General features: G+C 42.9%; 1 protein-coding gene across 6 annotated transcripts in view; it reads right to left on the bottom strand.

The window, feature by feature from the left end:
* The window catches only part of Fars2 (phenylalanyl-tRNA synthetase 2, mitochondrial), a 389,947-nt gene that overhangs the window by 99,787 nt on the left and 272,083 nt on the right, over positions 1-18,077 (bottom strand). For all 6 annotated transcript variants that reach the window (XM_057788169.1, XM_057788168.1, XM_057788167.1 and 3 more), the window contains one exon: positions 11,692-11,843. In XM_057788169.1, the coding sequence (XP_057644152.1) occupies positions 11,692-11,843 (152 nt within the window). The remainder of the gene's footprint in view (positions 1-11,691; positions 11,844-18,077) is intronic.

Here is an 18,077-nt window from a genome sequence, read left to right as displayed (position 1 = left end):
CTTTTAAACACTGCCTGGCCCATTTCTATTCATGTATGTAGCACCCCAAGGTGTGCTTACCGGGAAGATTCTAGCCTACGTCCATCCTGGGTCGGAGCTTCATTGTGTCTGCTCTGGAGAGGAGAGCATGGCGTCTGTCTCTCAGAGGAGCTGCCCTGCATCTGAGCTCTCTTCCTCTTCCTCCCAGCATTCTATTCTGTTTACTCCACCCACCTATGTTTTAACCTATGAGGGCCAAGCTCTCAGAGGAGCTGCCCTGCATCTGAACTCACTTCCTCTTCCTCCCAGCATTCTATTCTGTTTACTCTACCCACCTATGTTTTAACCTATGAGGGCCAAGCAGTTTCTTTATTACTTAACCAATGAAATCAACAGATTGATATATGACACTCCCACATCAGTTATTACCTACAATGTGGGTGCTGAGAATTGAACTTAGGTCCTCTGCAAGAACACAGTAATGCTCTTAATTGCTGAACTATATCTCCAGCACAACTATCATCCTTAAGAAATTTTAAACAAGTGTCCATTTAGTGTGTGGGTGGGTGTGTGTGTGTGCCTGTGTGTGCGTGCGTGCATGCCATGGTGGGTACATGAAGGTCAGAGGACAACTTGAAGAATCAGTTCTTGCCTTCCACCAAGTGGGTTCTGGGTACTGAAGACAGGTTGTCAAGCTTGGCAGCAAGCACTTTCACCCAAAGTGAGCCATCTTTCTGGCCCAGAGTTCTCATCTCTAATCCAGCATCTGAGTAATTCATGCCCAGAAGGAAACTATAAATCCATAAGCTGTCCTCTGCACTAGCTGTACAAGGATGAAAAATAAAAACGGGAATGGTAGGGAAAAGTTCCCATGGCATTCTCCCAAATGACATTTGGGGACATATAACTAAGAAGAGGCAGGGCTAGTTTCTGGTCACAATACTCTGGCCCACAAAGCATTGGACAGATACATACATAATTAAAACCAGAACTGTCTCATCATCAACATTTGTGGAAGGGAAGGCACAGTGTGTGGTGTATATCTATGCAGGAACACACCCCTCCCCACGGAGCATTTTCTACCATTACACTGACCACTAGGGGCCTCAGCATCAGAGCCTGGCCATCTGGAAGAGAAAGAGTCTTGCAAGAAAACTATCCCCAGCCTCTGTTCCTTCAGTCACACTTTCTCTATACCCTCTGTGAACCTTGATGTTTCCAGAGTCCTGCTTCCTTTTGATTTTCCTAGCCAGACACCCACAAGGACTCTAGGTCTTCTCTGGAGTATGAGTTACTCAGTCAGGATGCTTTCTGACCCTGCCTCTCTCAGAAGCTCTTGTGGCCATATCCCCAAATTCAGGAAGTCCAAAATAACCAGGACATTGTTCCCTCTTCTCTGTCTCCACCTCACTTTCAAACACTGCTCTCTTGGGTACACGATCAGGAGTGTATTACTTAGGTAATTACTTAGGTTTATCACCGCTATATCTTCCTCAAACATTTCACCTTTCCTATGGATTTCATTTAAATATTCTTCCAGTAAACTTTCTGACCCGGTCTTAGCCCAAACTCTTTTCTCATCTAGACTCTTAAAAAAGAAGGTTTTTATTTTAATCATATGAGGGGTGTGTGTGTTCATGTGAGTGTAATGCCATGGAAGCCAGAGAACAGTCGTTGGTTCCTCTGTGAGTGTAAGCACAGGTGCTTTGTGAACTGCTGATGTGGATGTGGACGTGGTTACTGAACTTGGATGCTCTTGCAAGAATGGTAGGTGCTTTTAACTCTTGAGCCATCTCTCCAGGTGCTCACTCAGATTCTTGAGGTGTGTCTCATCTGGTGTGGTGGTTATCTGCAGGAGGACCTCAGTGAGCTGAGGCCAGTTGGGCTGCTAGGGAGTGACTGTCTAAAACAAAAAACAAGCAAGCAAGCAAGCAAACACTCATGATTAGGTTGTGTCCTACGCTAAAATGCTCCAAACTGTGTAAAAACAGTATTTTCTTCAGGTTGCACCTTGTCTCCAAGAGATTCCATTTTACAAGCAGACTTTGAGGAAGGACACTTACGCTCCCGGGTGGACACACAAACAGTACTATCTGTTTGGCATGGTGTATGACTTACTTCTGGGAGTAAAAAGGTTCTGTTTTATATGTTTATAATGGTGAATTTTGATTTGGGAGCACATTGGCATATTAAAATTGTATCAGCGAAATCAAGCCCAGGAGCTTATCAGACATTCCAGATTGAGGTAAAGGTCTAACCCTTCATGTGCATTCCATAAAAATGTAGATATCTACCACTAAGATGCCATGACACTCTATTGATCAATCAGCTGACACCCAGTATATATGTCACAGAACATGTACATCAAGAGCCAGTATGTCAGCCAAGGACCAACAGGCAGAAAATTAAAACTTGTCCCTGTTGTTCACATAGCCTACTCAGCTGCTGTCTGCTTGTCCTTCTGTTTGCCCATCTGGATCTGCCTTTCATCCAATCACTGGCTGCAGCTTTGAACCTAGTCCTGTCCTTTCACCTGGAGGTGGGGTTCATCTTAGATCTCCGCCCAGACTACAGCAGTAGGTTCTTTCAGAGAGCTGGTTTGGGTTCCTTATCTTATCAATACAGTTCCATTACTGTCTATCAGCACTGCTGAAATCTCTTAAAACTTTATAGCTGTACCTTTAGTGTATATATGTGTGTGTGTATAAAACATTACAGATAATATATACACACACATAAACATTCTGTAACACACACTCATATACACACACATACATGTTACAGCATGGGTGCAGAGGGACAAAGGGATATGTATGTGTATTGTGTGATATGTGATAAGAGTTAGAAATTTAGAGAGATAAAAGAACCTGTGCTCACCTTGACCAGATTACCACAGCAAATGGGGTTGTCAGGCAAAGTTTTGCATATAAAAGCGACTTACAGTGTAAATTTGCTACTCAGTACATTTTAACATCATGGAAAGACACAAGAATGTTTTCTTATTTCTAGAATAGTAAACTTAAAACAATAACAAACCAACAGACATCCCTCAACTTGTTTCCCAGCCTAAAGTCTTCTTGGCCAACATTGTCCCCAAAGGAAGGAAAGGCAAATAGAATTAAATCAACAACTTTCCCGATTTTCTACCAGATAAGCTAAGGTTTTATAAGGGAAAACAAGTCTTCTGCTGAGGTTTGAATGAATCTCCCCAAAAGTTCATGTTAGAAACTTATTCCTCAATTCATAGTTGGTGGCATCTGGAGGTGGGGCCTTTTGGAAGGACAATGGCTGATCTTGGTTGTCGATGTGATAGGGCTGGGAAGAACGGACTTCAACTGAGACACTGCCACAACCAAATTGGCTCTGTGGGGGCATTTTCTTGATTGCTAATTAATGGCAGAGGACCTAAGGCACTGTGTGTGGTGCCACCCTGGCCAGAACAAGCCTGAGGCAGCATTCAAACTCCTACCTTGGATTCCTCTGACGATGGACCTGTAACCTGTAAACTAAAATAAACCCTTTCCACCCCAAAGCGTTTGTGGTCAGTGTTTTATCACAGCGACAGAGAAGCAGACTCAGACTGGAAACAACACTGATCAGAGGAGATGGGGGAGGAGTCCCCCAGTGGGATCACAGCTCTGCTAGGAGTCAAGAGCCAGGATGCTCCTCTTTCCCTCATGCTGTGAAATAGCAGGAGGGCCTTCGCCTGATGTTGACGCAGTGCTCTTGGACTTCCCAGACTTGAGCTGGGTCATACGTAGATCCCTGATCATTACAAATCAACTAGCTATTCCTTTCTAGTGGTGGGAAGGGACAGAGGCAGCCGCTAGCCCTCCTGAACTCGGGCTGTTTCCCGCACGTTCCCATGCTGTGTGATGCCACTCACATCTCTGTCTTTCTCTTCCCCACATTCTGCTCGGTCCACCTGAGATTTGGGAGGCCTCCACTTTAAGCTCCATTTGTCCTCACAATTCAGTTGGACCATAACCTGCAAAAGTCACTAGAGGGTTTAAGGGAAAGTATGGTGCTACCTTTCTTTGAAACAAGGGTGCTTGTTTATTTAAGGCCTTTCCCTTAAATTTCCTGAGGACCAGGGCAGGGTTGAAGGTCATCCCATAGAATCCTTTGGCAAACAGAGCAGGTGTGAGCGACTAAGGTAACTGCTTTAATTTGGCTGATGTGCGCAAAGAGGCCTGCTGTGAGAAGGTAATATGTGGATCCTTCATGGAGTGCTAGTAAGGGGCAGCTTGGGGAAAGAAGGAAGAAAGCTAAGACCCAGGGTCCAAGCTAAAAATAGTTCCTTAGGATTGCTTTCCAGGCCATTTGAAGTACAACAGACGGTCTCTGGCCCCTGCAGCAGCACTGCAGTAAAAGAGGAAAAAGGGAGGAGGGCAGGTGAGTTCAAAGGTAGACCCTGCTGCCCCTGGCCATCTCTGTGATATTACAAGTTGTCACTCTCAAGAAACACAACTTCAGACAAGCTTTCTGGACCCCGGGCTCTCCTCAGATTAGCAGACTATTGGTTATTATATCACTGCTACTATTATAATCAAAAGATTGCTAAGGAATCTTTAAGTTCAGATAGGGTATACACTTGGTTCCATCACAAGACCAAGAATGACAAGCAAACTAGAGAGGTCATCCCACCTGCCTCTGTACACAACATTTTCTCAACCCAGGACCCAGGGAACAGCCACAATGGATACAGCACAGCTCTGCTGGTCAGTATCGAGGCCTCTTCTCAATGGTGCCCCCCCCATTTAACAATTCATTCAAGCTGCAGGGTGAAGGCACATCCCTGGATGGTCAATTGCTCACTCCCAGGGCTTGCAGTCAAATGGACCTGGCAGACAGACCCAAGTCTCCCATCTCTACCAGGAGAGTTTAGAAGTTACTATCTTCTGTTTGTTTGTTTGTTTGTTTTAAACAAAACAGTAATAGCTAATTATCTCAGTGAATTTCACACACAAAGCTCTATTTTAAAGTAACTAATCGAGGAAAATATCACTCCTAATAGCAGATGAGGAAATAAAAGCTCAGAACAGAATATTACACACAAGAGCTTAGGACTGGATGTACAGCTTCCAACTACACGTCCTAGGCTGCTTCTAATATACACATTGCCCCACACTACGAACTCTTCTAAGAAAGAAGATTATCCACTCATCAAGCACGCTGAGTGACGACAGTGAGGCTCTGCCACCATTATAAACACTGAGAGAAGACGGAAGTTAGCTACTCCTGCCTTAGTTTACTTCTGCTGCTATAACAAAATAACTAAGCCTGGGCGATTCATAAACAACATAAAGCAATTCCTCTCAGTTCTGGAAAGTAGGAAATGGAGATGGCAGCAGATCTGGTGCCTGGTGATGCTAAGTCGAGGCTCCTCTCATACACGCTCACAGGACCAAGCCTGTGAGAAACATAGAACAGGCAGCCCTGAATCCTCCTCTAAAACGGAAGGCCTCCTGACCACCCACTTCTCTAAAGGCCCACCTCTCAGGACTGGCACAGTGGTGCTTAAACTTTGGCACAGGTTTCAGAAAGACAGAAGCATTCCAAACATGGTGTCTACTAAGCAGCAGCCCTCAAGGACCCCTTGCCCTCACACAGCACCTGTGCAAATGGAGAGCACAAGACAGGGAGGAGCAATGTGAAGTAGTCACGACGTCTGCACGTGAGCAACCTGGCCAGGGAAGGGAGGTCACGCTCATGGGTTAGTCTGAAAGAATTGTACTGCCAGTCCTTCTACGTGAAATTGTGCTGGAGAGTACAAACAGCAGGGCTGTTTGATGAGTGGCCCTGACAAGTCGACACTGGAGTCTGGCCTCACTGTGGTCATCCACTGACTGTAGAGAGTCCCAGGAGGCAGCCCGATCAAAGCACTCTGCCCCAAGGTGGTGATAGTGAACTCTGCCAGTTGAGCTATGGCTCTTTCCAAAAGCCACTGTGGAATGATGGAAAGGACTGCCCAGGGGAAGCTGTGGGCCACGAAGGAGACAGAGGTTGGCATGTATGTATAAAGTGGGGGAGCTGAATATAGGCCTGTTGAGAAAAGAAGTGACGGGATCAAGGCACCAGATGTGGAGGATCTCTGCCCTTTAGGCTGCCTCAGTTCCCAAGACCCTCATAGCTAAGATTCAAATAAATCCTTAAATAAATCCCTTCTGTCCCAAGCCTCCCCTTTGGAAGCCCATGACAACGGCAGTGTTTGGGAACACCCTCTATGACAATTTAGTAAGTGAAATGATTGGTCATAAAAGGGGGTACAAGCTCTAGAGTGCTAAGAAGAAAAGTGACACTAAGTGACACTTGAGTGAGCCACAGGGCTGATTTATCCCTCTAGCATCACAGCTCTGACCAACAAGGTTCAGAAGACACCCATCATGACCATATGAACAGCGGCAGTACTGCAGTCCCAGAGAGACTTGGGTCTATGAGCAAAGCCAGTGGGGACATCTGTATGTGCTGCAGATACCTGCATTTTTACCACTATGCACTTCTTAAGTGCCAACCCAAATATGCAAAAGAAAAAAAAAAACAAAAACAAATTTTAATTCTCTCAACAACAAGTCTTAAACTCAACCCAAAGCAGCCTATTTGAGGCCATTTTATTTGATAATTTATCTCTATAATTCACAATAACCTGCTGCCATATCCAAATGGAGTGTGAGCCTGGAGAAAATGGTCTGCTTTTCCCAGTTTCTCTTTACTCTTTCTCATGCCCCAGGCTAAAAATATTCTGAACAATTGTGTCGCCTAAGAAAATAAACTTGGCACTATCAGTCTTAAAGCTGCAAACTTAAAGCTGCAGAGACTAAAGATGATTGCTGCCTTCTAAGGGAGTTGAAGGCACACATAAGATGACTTATGATTTACCTTCATTACACAGGACATGCCTAGAGAGCAACAGTCCACAGGGGCCCGGACAGCAACCCTGGGAAGGGGTGGCCACAATGGCATTTATTGTTAGGTTAAACTTTTGAACTACAGACTCCCTTTAGTACATTAAGTGGTCCAGAGAGGAAGCAAGAGTGACCCTCTGGAAGAAGGTTCTGAATGACCAACTAGAACCGAATGCCATTTTCTTCTAAGCCATGCATCCATCTTCCTGCAGGGGACAGACTGTTATCTGTAATTGAGACAAAATTCTTCCATTTGTTGAACATTATGAAATTAGCCCCATATTCAGTAGATTATGTTTCCCCCAGATATCCTGAGATGTGCTTTTGTTCAAAACACAATATGCAATTTGTTCAACACTTATTTATCTCAGAGAGGATTCTCTGTGCTTCTTCCAGGTTGACATGTGTTCTGGATGTCAGGCAGAGACAGGGTTCTGGCTCCTTTGTAACATGTTCACTTACATCTGCAGAGAACACTCATGGTGGGTATTGACAAGTTCACTCGCCACACAACCAGGTGCCTTCTAATGGGGTAAGGGGAGTGCAGGATGCTCAAGGGGCCTTCCAATGAGGGAGAATGGAGTGGGGTGTAGGATGCTCAAGGGGCCTTGGGATGGGGAGAAGGGGTGGGGAGTAGGATGCTCAAGGGGTCTTGGTATGGGGAGAAGGGGTGGGGTGTAGGATGCTCAAGGATCCTTATATGGGAAGGGGGTGCAAGCTGCTTTGAGGGGTATTCCGTGGGAAGAAAGGGGTTCCAGGATGATCAGAGGGTCTTCCATGGGAAGAGAGGGGTGCAGGATGCTTGAGGCCTTCCAAAGAGGAAGGGGGTACAGGATGGACAACCTCCCAGGCCAGGGTTACAGACTCAAAGTGAGGTCTTGAGTCAGCAAACTGTAGCGTACAGTCCAAATCTGACTCCTAGGTTGGCCTGGGGCACAGGCAGGCCTGGCCACGTGCACTCTGTCTATGGCGGCTTTTGCAGTCAGGTCGTGTTGGAGAGACAAGAAGGTCTACAAAGTGAAAATGCTTAACAGTCTTGATATTAACTGGAGAAAGCATGACGACCTCTGCCCACGAGACCATGTGAATGTGAGCAACATGGTGAAAGAACATCTCTCCTCAGACATGCTCCTCAGTGGTATGGACTAGGTTTAACTTTGGATGTGAACGACAAACACCTGTATCCAATACACTGCTTTCCTCTCGCCTATAGTACCAGGGCTGAGGTGACACGCCCCAGGGCCAGCAGTTTTGGTACTGCTCTCCGGACAGCGTCACACCTTGGTACAAAAGAGCTGCTAGAGCAGCAGACATTGAGTTCCAGTCAGGCACTCTAGTAAAGTCAGGGGACAAGTAGCACATACAGGTTTCAAAAGTGGAAATCAAATAGAAAGCCAATAGGATGAAGCAAAGAAATACATGTAATATCTTACCTCAAACGACCCCAACAAGTAGCTTTGCTTTTACCCAAGAGCTGAGGTTTATAATCTGAAGTGCAAAGGAAGTGTCAGTAAATGTCCATTCTTGGATAAACAAGAGTACATCTGTTTTGAACAAGAATAGGCTTTGGGTCGGAGATAGAAATGGAAGACGAGGCTGGACCTGGCAGTATAAGTTTGTAATCCTAGCCACTCAGGAGGCCAACATGGGAAGATCCAAGTTCAAGTCTGCCTGAACTAGAGTGAATTCATAGCCAATCTGGGAAACCGAGTGAGACCTCATTTTAACATAAAAAGCAAAAATGTGTCAAGAGACATAGCTCAGTGGTAGAGTGGCAAATCGGAGGCCTTGGGTTCTCTCTCCAGTACAGCAAAGAGTTGGTTCTTGGGAGTAGAGGGGGAAAGAAGCCTTGTTGATATAACAAGTTAACCATGAAGGAGGACTTGAGTATCCCCAACGCCTCCTACCATCACTACCATTCCCTGCCCCAGGCCAACTCCCAACCTCCTCTGCCAAGCTTGTACAAGCACTTGGTCTAGGAAACCTGATACACTCAAATAAGTTACAAAAAGGGCAATCCCACTTCTACCACACACTCATCAATCAAAACAGGGTGAATGAGGAAAAGTGGTAGAAAAGCTTACTAACAAGAAATGCTAAAGCCGGGCGGTGGTGGCGCATGCCTATTAACCCAGCACTCGGGAGGCAGAGGCAGGTGGATTGCTGTGAGTTCGAGGCCAGAATGGTCTACAAGAGCTAGTTCCAGGACAGGAACCAAAAACTACGGAGAAACCATGTCTTGAAAAATATAAATAAATAAATAAATAAATAAGAAATGCTAAGAGGAAAGACTGCTGCCACTGGAGTGCATACAATTTCTGATTAAATATTTTGCAGTGACTTGTTAAAACCAAGTAAAGCAACTTCTCTGTTAATGAGAGTGATAAAGCAGACATAGGGAAGCCCAGACAGTGGAAGCACACAGCTTTAATCCCACTACCCAGGAGGCAGAGGCAAGTGGATCTCTGAGTTTGAGGCCAATCTGGTCTACAGAGTGAGTTCCAGGATAGCCAAGGCTACACAGAGAAACCCTGTCTCGAAACAACGACGACAACAACAACAACAACAGACATACCAAGATTAGAGGATGACAAGATTAGAAGAACAGGATGTGAGCTCTCAGGACGTCACAACGGGGGAAGCAGTAACTGAAGATAAGTATAGATGTGTGGACAGAGGAGAGACAGAAAAGACAGACCCAGGGCCAGACTCTATCATAATAAGAAGGCCTACTAGGTGAAGTGGAAATAAAGAGATTTAGAAGATGAGAGAGACAAATAATAGGAGCAGAGTCAGATGAAGGACATTCTCAAAATGAACCCATAAAGAAAGAATTTAAGAAAGCTCACCTAAAGCAAAAGCAGAGACAACTCTCATTTTGGAAAGATGCACATGGGAGGAAGGTTCCCACTGAGGGGGATCCTGATCAAGTGAGCCGGCTTTTTAGACAAACAAAGACTCCTTTAGGTCAAAAAGTGAAAACAGGCTCTTTTTTTCCCCCTGCTCTCCTGGATCGCTGGAACCCTGGTTTTGTATGTTTCCTTTCTTCTGTTTAGTAAAGCTGAATATTATCTTTTTTTTAAAAAAAAAAAGTGAAAACAGTCAAGCGTGGCTTTAGATTTCTTCATACCAAGTTAAACTCAAGAAGTCAAGAGAGTAATACTGCACCTTGAGTCTGACCCAAGTGACACTCATTTAGGTATAAACAGACTGCCAGTTATGAAGACACACAGGTCACAAGATACTGTTTCCACAATTTTTTGAGCAAACATTACCTTTGACAATGAACTTTAGGATCTCTAAGTAATGGGGGAAATGAGATAAGAGCTGGAAATGAGAGTACGGAAGAAAGAGAGAGAGAGAGAGAGAGAGAGAGAGAGAGAGAGAGTTAAAACAAAACAGAACAAAACGGGAGAGACCATGTTCAGCAGGGTAGAGACTGGAAGTGCAGAGCAACAATACGGGTGTGATACAAGTGTGAAGGCCAGGAAGGGGGCGCAGAGGGAGTGCTAGGCCAGATTCAGTGACCATCCAGTCTCCAACAGCTGGGAGTCAAGAAGGTTCTTTGAAGAAGCATGAGCCAAGAAGGTGAGCACCTTTCCATCTCTCCTGCTCACACACTTCTGATGCTTCTAATCACAGCTAATGTAAAATACAAGTCTCAGACTTGCACCTTTTGGCGTGACCTGATCCTACGGACACATCTCTACCTAAGAGTCACCTCTTTTCATCTGCTTCCCCCTAGCACCTCTAGCCACATTTCTTCGCTGCCTTCAGCATCTTGTATGTGTCACTTTCCCACCAGAGGATTCTAATTTGATTTCTATTTTGTTTTCTGTAGCTCTTTTTTCCCCTTTTAATCTTTTGAGTCAGGGATTCATTATGTAGCCCAGGCTGTCCTTGAACTCAATGCAAGCCTCTTCCTTCAGTTTTCGAAGTGTTATGAATATAGGCATGAGTGATTATGCCTGGCTCTCAAGTCTGCTTTCTGGAATGTTCTTTTCCCATTCAAAGACTGCTCAGCATACTTTTTTTTCTGAGTATTTTCTATAGTGCTAGAGACTGATCCTGGGACCTCCCACATGCTACACAAATGCTCAATCACTGAGCTACATCCTTACATCCTCAGTTCTTTTTTTTTTTTTTTTTAAGTTTTAAAACTTGGGACATTAAAGTCTCAGCCCATCCCTGAACTCACTCTATAGCTCAAACTGACTTTGAACTTGCAATCCTCCTGCCTCGGTCTCTGGAGCAGCTGGGATATTACAGTCATCATGTATATTTGCTCACCTTCAACATCTTCAAGAGCTAATCCAATCTCCCAGCTGGCATCAGCTTGCTGATGGGCTGATAACGTGTTTTCCCTCATTAGACCGCCAGTGTGTGTAGCTATTTATGTACTATGTGCCCCTCCCACCAGACAGCAAGTTCAGGGCAGACACTGGAGCACAATGCGCAGGAAGACCAACAGTGCTCTCGTGTCGCTTAGTAAATGTGCACTAAGGTTTGCATCACAGACTTCTTCCCATGTCTCATCAACTCTACATCTGGAGGGTGACAAGGCCAGAAACCCCTGCTCAGATAAAGGACCTTTCAAATACTGCTTCAGACACTTTGTTTACCGAGGCAGGAAAGGATAAGAGTGCATTTTAGGAAATCTTCTGAGAGGGCAGTTTGCACACACACCCTCCCTTCAGAAGACAGTGTCATGGCGCAACGGGTTTCAGCGAAACTCTGTTGTAAGTCTCCAGGTCCCATTTGTCACACAGAGATGGTAAGAGAGAAAATCGGAGAGCTTTTCACTTACTTTGGATGTTCAAACTTGTCTATAAGATCAACCTTTTCCACCAGGTCTCCCCCGACTGTTCGGACGATGTCATAGAAATCATTCTCCATGTAATTCTCAGAGGGCAGCCAGAATGAAATGTCATTGAACACAGCGGGGTATTTGCTAAGAGGCTAACAAAACGACAAGAAAAGGACACACACTTGTTAGTTTCTGAGAATACATTCTCTCGTGGAAGGTCTCAGTGGGCAATTAGGAAATACTTGTAAAACACTACTTTAGTATTTGAATTTAAAAGACAAATCAATGTTCAAAATTAGGAAATTCTAGCTTGAACACTATAGATTCTTACCGCATTCATGTATAATAATAATATATAATAATATATTATATTTACTTTGTCACTAATAGTTAATTGAGTAAAAGCAATTTGAATGTACTGTGTTTCAGGTTTTTTCATTTGAATACCGCAGAAAAAAAGTTTAAACCTAATTAACATGGGATTCATTAACTGCTTGTGGTACTTTCAGGAAGTCATCTTATTAGGGAAATAAGGGCTTGTCAAAACAGATTTCAATTAGTAAAATCATTCTTTGTTATGATTTTTAATTATTAAAACCAGGGCCTAGGTTGATAAGTCATCATTTAGAAATTATTTTTTAATTATGCCTTAAAAATATGATAAACACAAAAAATAAAAAGTTTAAAAATGTGATAAACATATTTCCTGCAATTTATTCCACTTATTCTTGTTTAATAGTTCAGTTGTTCATCATATTAAATATTTAAAATTAGTTATGCATGCTTTGAAGATGCTGCATTTGTATTCATGTCTATAAATATGCATATCATAAATATATATACACACACACACACACACACATAGACTTCAGTCTATAAGTAACGCCACAATGAGAAACACTGCAGCATGTAACTAGGAAATGTTATAGAAATATCTAAGTCTGTATGTTTTCTAAATGGGCAGATGTATAAATTGACTTATGTTAAGGCTGGTATAGCTACAAACCCTTTGGTGAATCATTGATTAGAAGAAATGTAAAATTTTTAAATGGCATAATCTCTGAAGAACTAAAGACTCATACATGAGTGATTATTGAACTTGAAATGTCACAAAGTTGTTAAACCAATGAGTCCGTTTAGAACACACATTTCATGCACAGGTGACAAAGCTGCAGTGTGTTTGCTCTCTGCAGAGTTCCCTGGATTCTGAGAGCTCCCGTGTTTTCTTTCCTTAGAGGGAAGTCAGGATGCTGTGGCCACAACCCAGGGACAAGGAAAGCAGGTGGCACTTCTGTGGCTATGCATGAGGCTTTCCCTTTTATTGTCCCAGGTCATCTTTTATCAGAAATATTGGAATTTAGGGAGATTAGAATCTAAGACTATCTAGGACTGCCATAAAATCTTCTCTTCAATGGTCCATCCTGAGGAACCACCCTTCCTGAGTTCTGATTGGAGGTAAGGTCACAGAGGAATGGCAGAAGGTACCCCAAGAAAGCTTCTGGGCTAGCAGCCTGTGGACTAGCCAACACAGTGATACATCAGGCAGAATGCCTCTCCCCACCCAGATACTTAAAATACACAGATTGTAATAATTATAGCTTCAAAACCTATACATTTAAAAGTAACAACCCACACAACTAAGTGCTTTGTAATCTACTGTGAAGCTAAGAAACATAAAAAGTCTAAAGTACAAGATTAACTAAATGGAGCATGAAGATTGGCATTGCTAACGTGACAGAATCTAGAAATAGCAGTGAAAATGGCCTCAGGGCATCTGTGTTACATAGGACTATTGCCATTCCACCCCCTGGCTTTGATCCTGGGCTGTATAAGATGGAGATATTTGCTGTGCACAGTGCTCCTAATTGTGGATTTAATGGGAGCAGCTTCTTGACGTTCCCTTCCCTTGACTCCCCTTCATGACGGGCTGTATCCCCTGAAGGGTGAGCTGAGCAAACCCATTCTTGCTGAAGTTGCTTTCATCAGGGTATTTCATCACAATAAGGGCAAAGAAGACCAGGACAGGGAGCATTTATTTTAATGACTGGCAGGTTTTAATGGGACACCTAGTGTTTCTGAACAGGAGTTCTTGCTTTGTAAATCACGACAATTGCAGAGCCATGATTCACAAAATGTGGCCCTTCAGGTGCTGAACCCCCAAAATACTCTGGTGGGGGTGGTGAGTGGCTCAGTAGTAGAGTACTCATCTAGTATGAATCAGGCCCTGGCTCTGGCTTTCAGCATTAAAACAAAACAAAACAAAACAAACCCACAAAAACCTGGGATTGAGTTTTAAAAGTTAAAATGATTCCTATAATAGCATCTACCTATTTGTCGGGTTCACCACATTCATAACAATATGTTGTTCAAAAATATGGATTAAACAGATGTCTGCTCAAGGCAGAAAATTCACACCAGCAACTATGGATCAAATGAAGTTATTATTCAAATCTCCTTACAAGAAGAAGTTAGATTGATGGCTCACTGTACAGCCTATCAGGTGTTTAAGGTAAAAGAACTCCTTTTGTATATAAAGCATTTCATGAAACAGAAGAAAAGCTAAGCTCAACAAATTTTCTGAGATTTGAAGATAAGATCAGATAAGCACAGTACAATTCCTAAGAAAACTGACTATCAATTTATGTTGTAGCCTACATGAAGAAACCTGGCTTTACAACATTAGTAAATAAAGTTAAAGTATATGTTAATATAAAGTTTCAAGATGGCCCAAATTACAGGAGTGATTTCAAGCCAAAACTATTAATATGCAAAGAAAACAACCCATGATTATTTCATACGGAGAAAATATTTGATAAGTTTATTATTAATTCATTATAAACAAAAACAACCAGCAAATTAGGAACAGAAGGCATCTTCCTTAACCAAAGTATGTATCTTCTAAAACCTGGCATCAGCCACCAGATTTAACCATAAATTCTAGGAGCATCTCCAAAAGTTAAATGTAAGAATAAGACAGTTCCTGTCACCACTGCCCTGTCACATAGCAGATCTCACCCAAGCAGTGAAGAATTAAAAGAGACTTGGGAAACGGCTCGGTGGCTAACCCTCCTTCAGTACAAGCACGAGGACCAGAGTTTGGATCCTACAGTCACACAGAAATGCTGGTTGGGTGTGCTAGCCCACAATCTAGCCTCAGAATCTAGCCTGGTGGAGCCAGGGCTAGCAGGCTAGTAAAAATAACCATATCGGAGAGCTCTGGATTTCATTTAGAGGCCCTGACCCGATGACTAAAATGGAGTGAAGGAGGGTGTTTCAGACATCAATCTCAGGCCTACACACGCAAAGACATGCATGTACACAAACACAGAAAAGGAAATCAAAGAGTCTAAAGAACAACTAATTAAAAGCTATGAACTGAATTTCAAGAAGCAAAACTTTGTGACCTGTAGCTGGCCTTTTTCACAGTTACTTTAAAGACATACATGCCAGTATTAAGCATTTGTGACACACACACTAACTAGCTCATCCCTATTTTATAATGGGCTGCTGCTTCTAATGGACTTGGAACAAAATCCTTTTTTTAAGACAATTATTGTTTTGCCAATTATTGACGCTTAGCACTCCTGAGACTGTTGTTCATCTTGTTTGGTGCAGAGCAGGGAAATCAGGGAGTTGTATGCTTTCCTGGCCCTAGGCCTCCTAACGACTTAGTACCTCTTGAGTTTGTTTTTCACTCTGTCCTCTAGGATACCATACTTTGCCCATCTGTGCAGCCTCACACTTTCTGATGAATTCCTGGTGGACTCTAGTTGAATCCATTGTGCTATAGGGCACATGTCCACGCCCAAATTCCCCAGTGCAGTGTGGACTCGCGGAGCAACTCTCTGTGCTATCTTAGCTACATGAACTCAGCTTAGAAGACAGTTTCCCTCCCTGCTTTCTTTGAGACAGCAAAGCATCAGAACACACGTTCTTACTAACTTCCACCCCAAGTCCACTTACCTTACCCCAGTTTTGCTATTTTTGTTAATCGAAGGCTTATTCATCTAGGGATCAGTTCCCAGACATCAGGAGTCAAGAGTTCAATTTCCAGATACCAGATATTAAATAGGACATAAATGAATATGTGGGCAGTTTTTCTTTAAATCTCAATTAATTTGTCTCTCTCTATATTTTTAGATAGAGTTTCATCTGTAGCTAGGTAGCCTCAAGCTTGAGATCCGCTGTTTGGTTCTCAGCCTCAAGTGCAGGCATGCACCAAGCCTGGTTTGATTTCTCTTATCTCCTTGTTTCACTTGCTTCCATCTGTTCTTTTTCTATGTGAAAAATTAATTCACACCTTTGAAGGTTTTCTTGCCCTTAAATAAGAACATGTCTCTCTAAAATCTCTTTAGATACACTGAACAGCTTAATATGGTATTTTCATTGTTGAGCTTGAAATATTTTTATTTTATATCACTAGTTTTTACTTTACATGGCAATAATTTTTTTTACTTTTCAAATATATGAATTTAAATTATCTATATCTATTGTAAAATATACTTATATAAGAATAAATATAAATATATTTCTGTACTGGGGATCAAATTCCAGTTATCATGGAACCATCCTCCAGCTTTAAAAATAACTCTATTGCTAATTTCAAATTTAATTGCACTGATATTGAAAATTAGGTAATAATTATTCCTGGTTTTGTTGAAACTTGCTCTATAATGCAGAACATGGTCAAGTCTACACATGTTTTCACTGTGCTTGGAGACTTGACCAGCTTCATTTTGGCATAGAGTTCTATACACACACACACACACACACACACACACTCCTCCTCTTCATTGCACAGTTTAAATCTAGATCCCTTTCATATTCTATGTGTTTGATTTTCTTGACCTATCAGTTTCCAATAACAGATAATAAAATTACCCACTGTTATCACTTCATAAAGTTCTCATAGTAATTCTATCAGTTTTACTTCATTTTCTTTTCATCTATGTTGTTAGAATGTAATAGCGCATTCCGTCTTCAGCAGTTGAGAGTACCCCTGAGTTTGCTTCCCAGCACTCACACAGGCAGTTCTTGATCACCTGTAACTCCAGCTCCAGGGATCTAACACCCTCTTCTGTCTCCACAGGCACCTGCCACTCACTGGTACATAGCCACACACAGACATGTGCATATGAATAATTAAAAATAAAAATCTTTAAAATTAACTTGAGTTAAATAACTTGCTTCATTGTGTTTCTTAAAAAGATAAAACACAGGTGCTAGTAAGGGGTTGTTGGGAAAAAAAATGAAGATTTTTCTCCTATTTAAGACAGTCGGTGGTGGCGCACACCTTTAACCCCACCACTCAGGAGGCAGAAGCAGGTGGATCTCTGCGAGTTTAAGGTCAGCCTGGTCTACAAGAGTTAGTTCCAAGACAGGCTCCAAAACTGCAGAGAAACCCTGTCTTGAAAAACCAGAAAAAAGAAAAAGAAAAAGAAGAAGAAGAACCGAGTCGAGGCACTAACTATATTTTAGATTGACTATATAAAAATTTGTGAATTCTTTAAGAATTTCATACATGTGCAATGCATTTTGATCATATTCATCCTCTGCTCCTCCCATACCCATCCTCTCAACTTTGTGCCCCTCCCGCCAGGTAGATCTGCCCTTATACTCATGGGTACATGGCCGCCAGAGTATGGGCAACCTACTACAGGTCAAGCCCTTAAAGGAAACTGGCTCTCCCTCGCCTAGAATAGGTCTTGGTTTGGGGTGGGGACTCATGAGCTCCTCTGCCCCCATGCCAGAGCACTGACTGGCTTGGCCTTCTTTAGGCAGCAGCCATCCTGAGCTCCCGAGTACAGAAAGCCTGCCATGTCCAGAAGACATTTTCACTGCAGCCTCCTCTGAACTCTGCTCTTAGCTCCAACAAGCTCCCTGAGTTTGGGGCAGGAGAAAGGGGCTCATGCAGATGTCCCATTTGTGGCTGAGAATTTCTCAAGTACTCTCTGCTCTTTGACTAGTTGTGAGTTTTGGTGTTAACCACCAACCATAGAACAGACATGTGATGAGGTCTGAGATCCACAACTCTCGGTATGGGCTGACAGATATGAATGTCCAGGGCAGTTTGAGACGAGGTCCATGTTTACTTTTGCTGAAATACATTTCACAGCTTCTTCGGTTCCAGAGGGAAAACGATTAGAATAGTTTTTAAATTAATCAAACCAGAAAAAGGTGGATAAGAGGAAACTATGAGGGCCCACACTGATCACAGCCTTGTTCCAGGGTATTGTTAAGTAGCAGTGGCGGAACAATATCCTCACCAAGTCTGGCTGTGTGTGTGGTGCCAGGATCACACTCACGGCTGCATGCACACCAGATAAGTTAGGCAAGGGCCCTGCCCCTGAGTTACACTGCCAACTTGTATAGCACAGGACCTTGGA

This window comes from Chionomys nivalis, chromosome 13 (genome assembly GCF_950005125.1).
Source record: "Chionomys nivalis chromosome 13, mChiNiv1.1, whole genome shotgun sequence".
NCBI lineage: Eukaryota > Metazoa > Chordata > Mammalia > Rodentia > Cricetidae > Chionomys > Chionomys nivalis.
The sequence above is the reverse complement of the archived record's forward strand: the minus strand, read 5'-3'. Positions and strand labels throughout refer to the sequence as shown.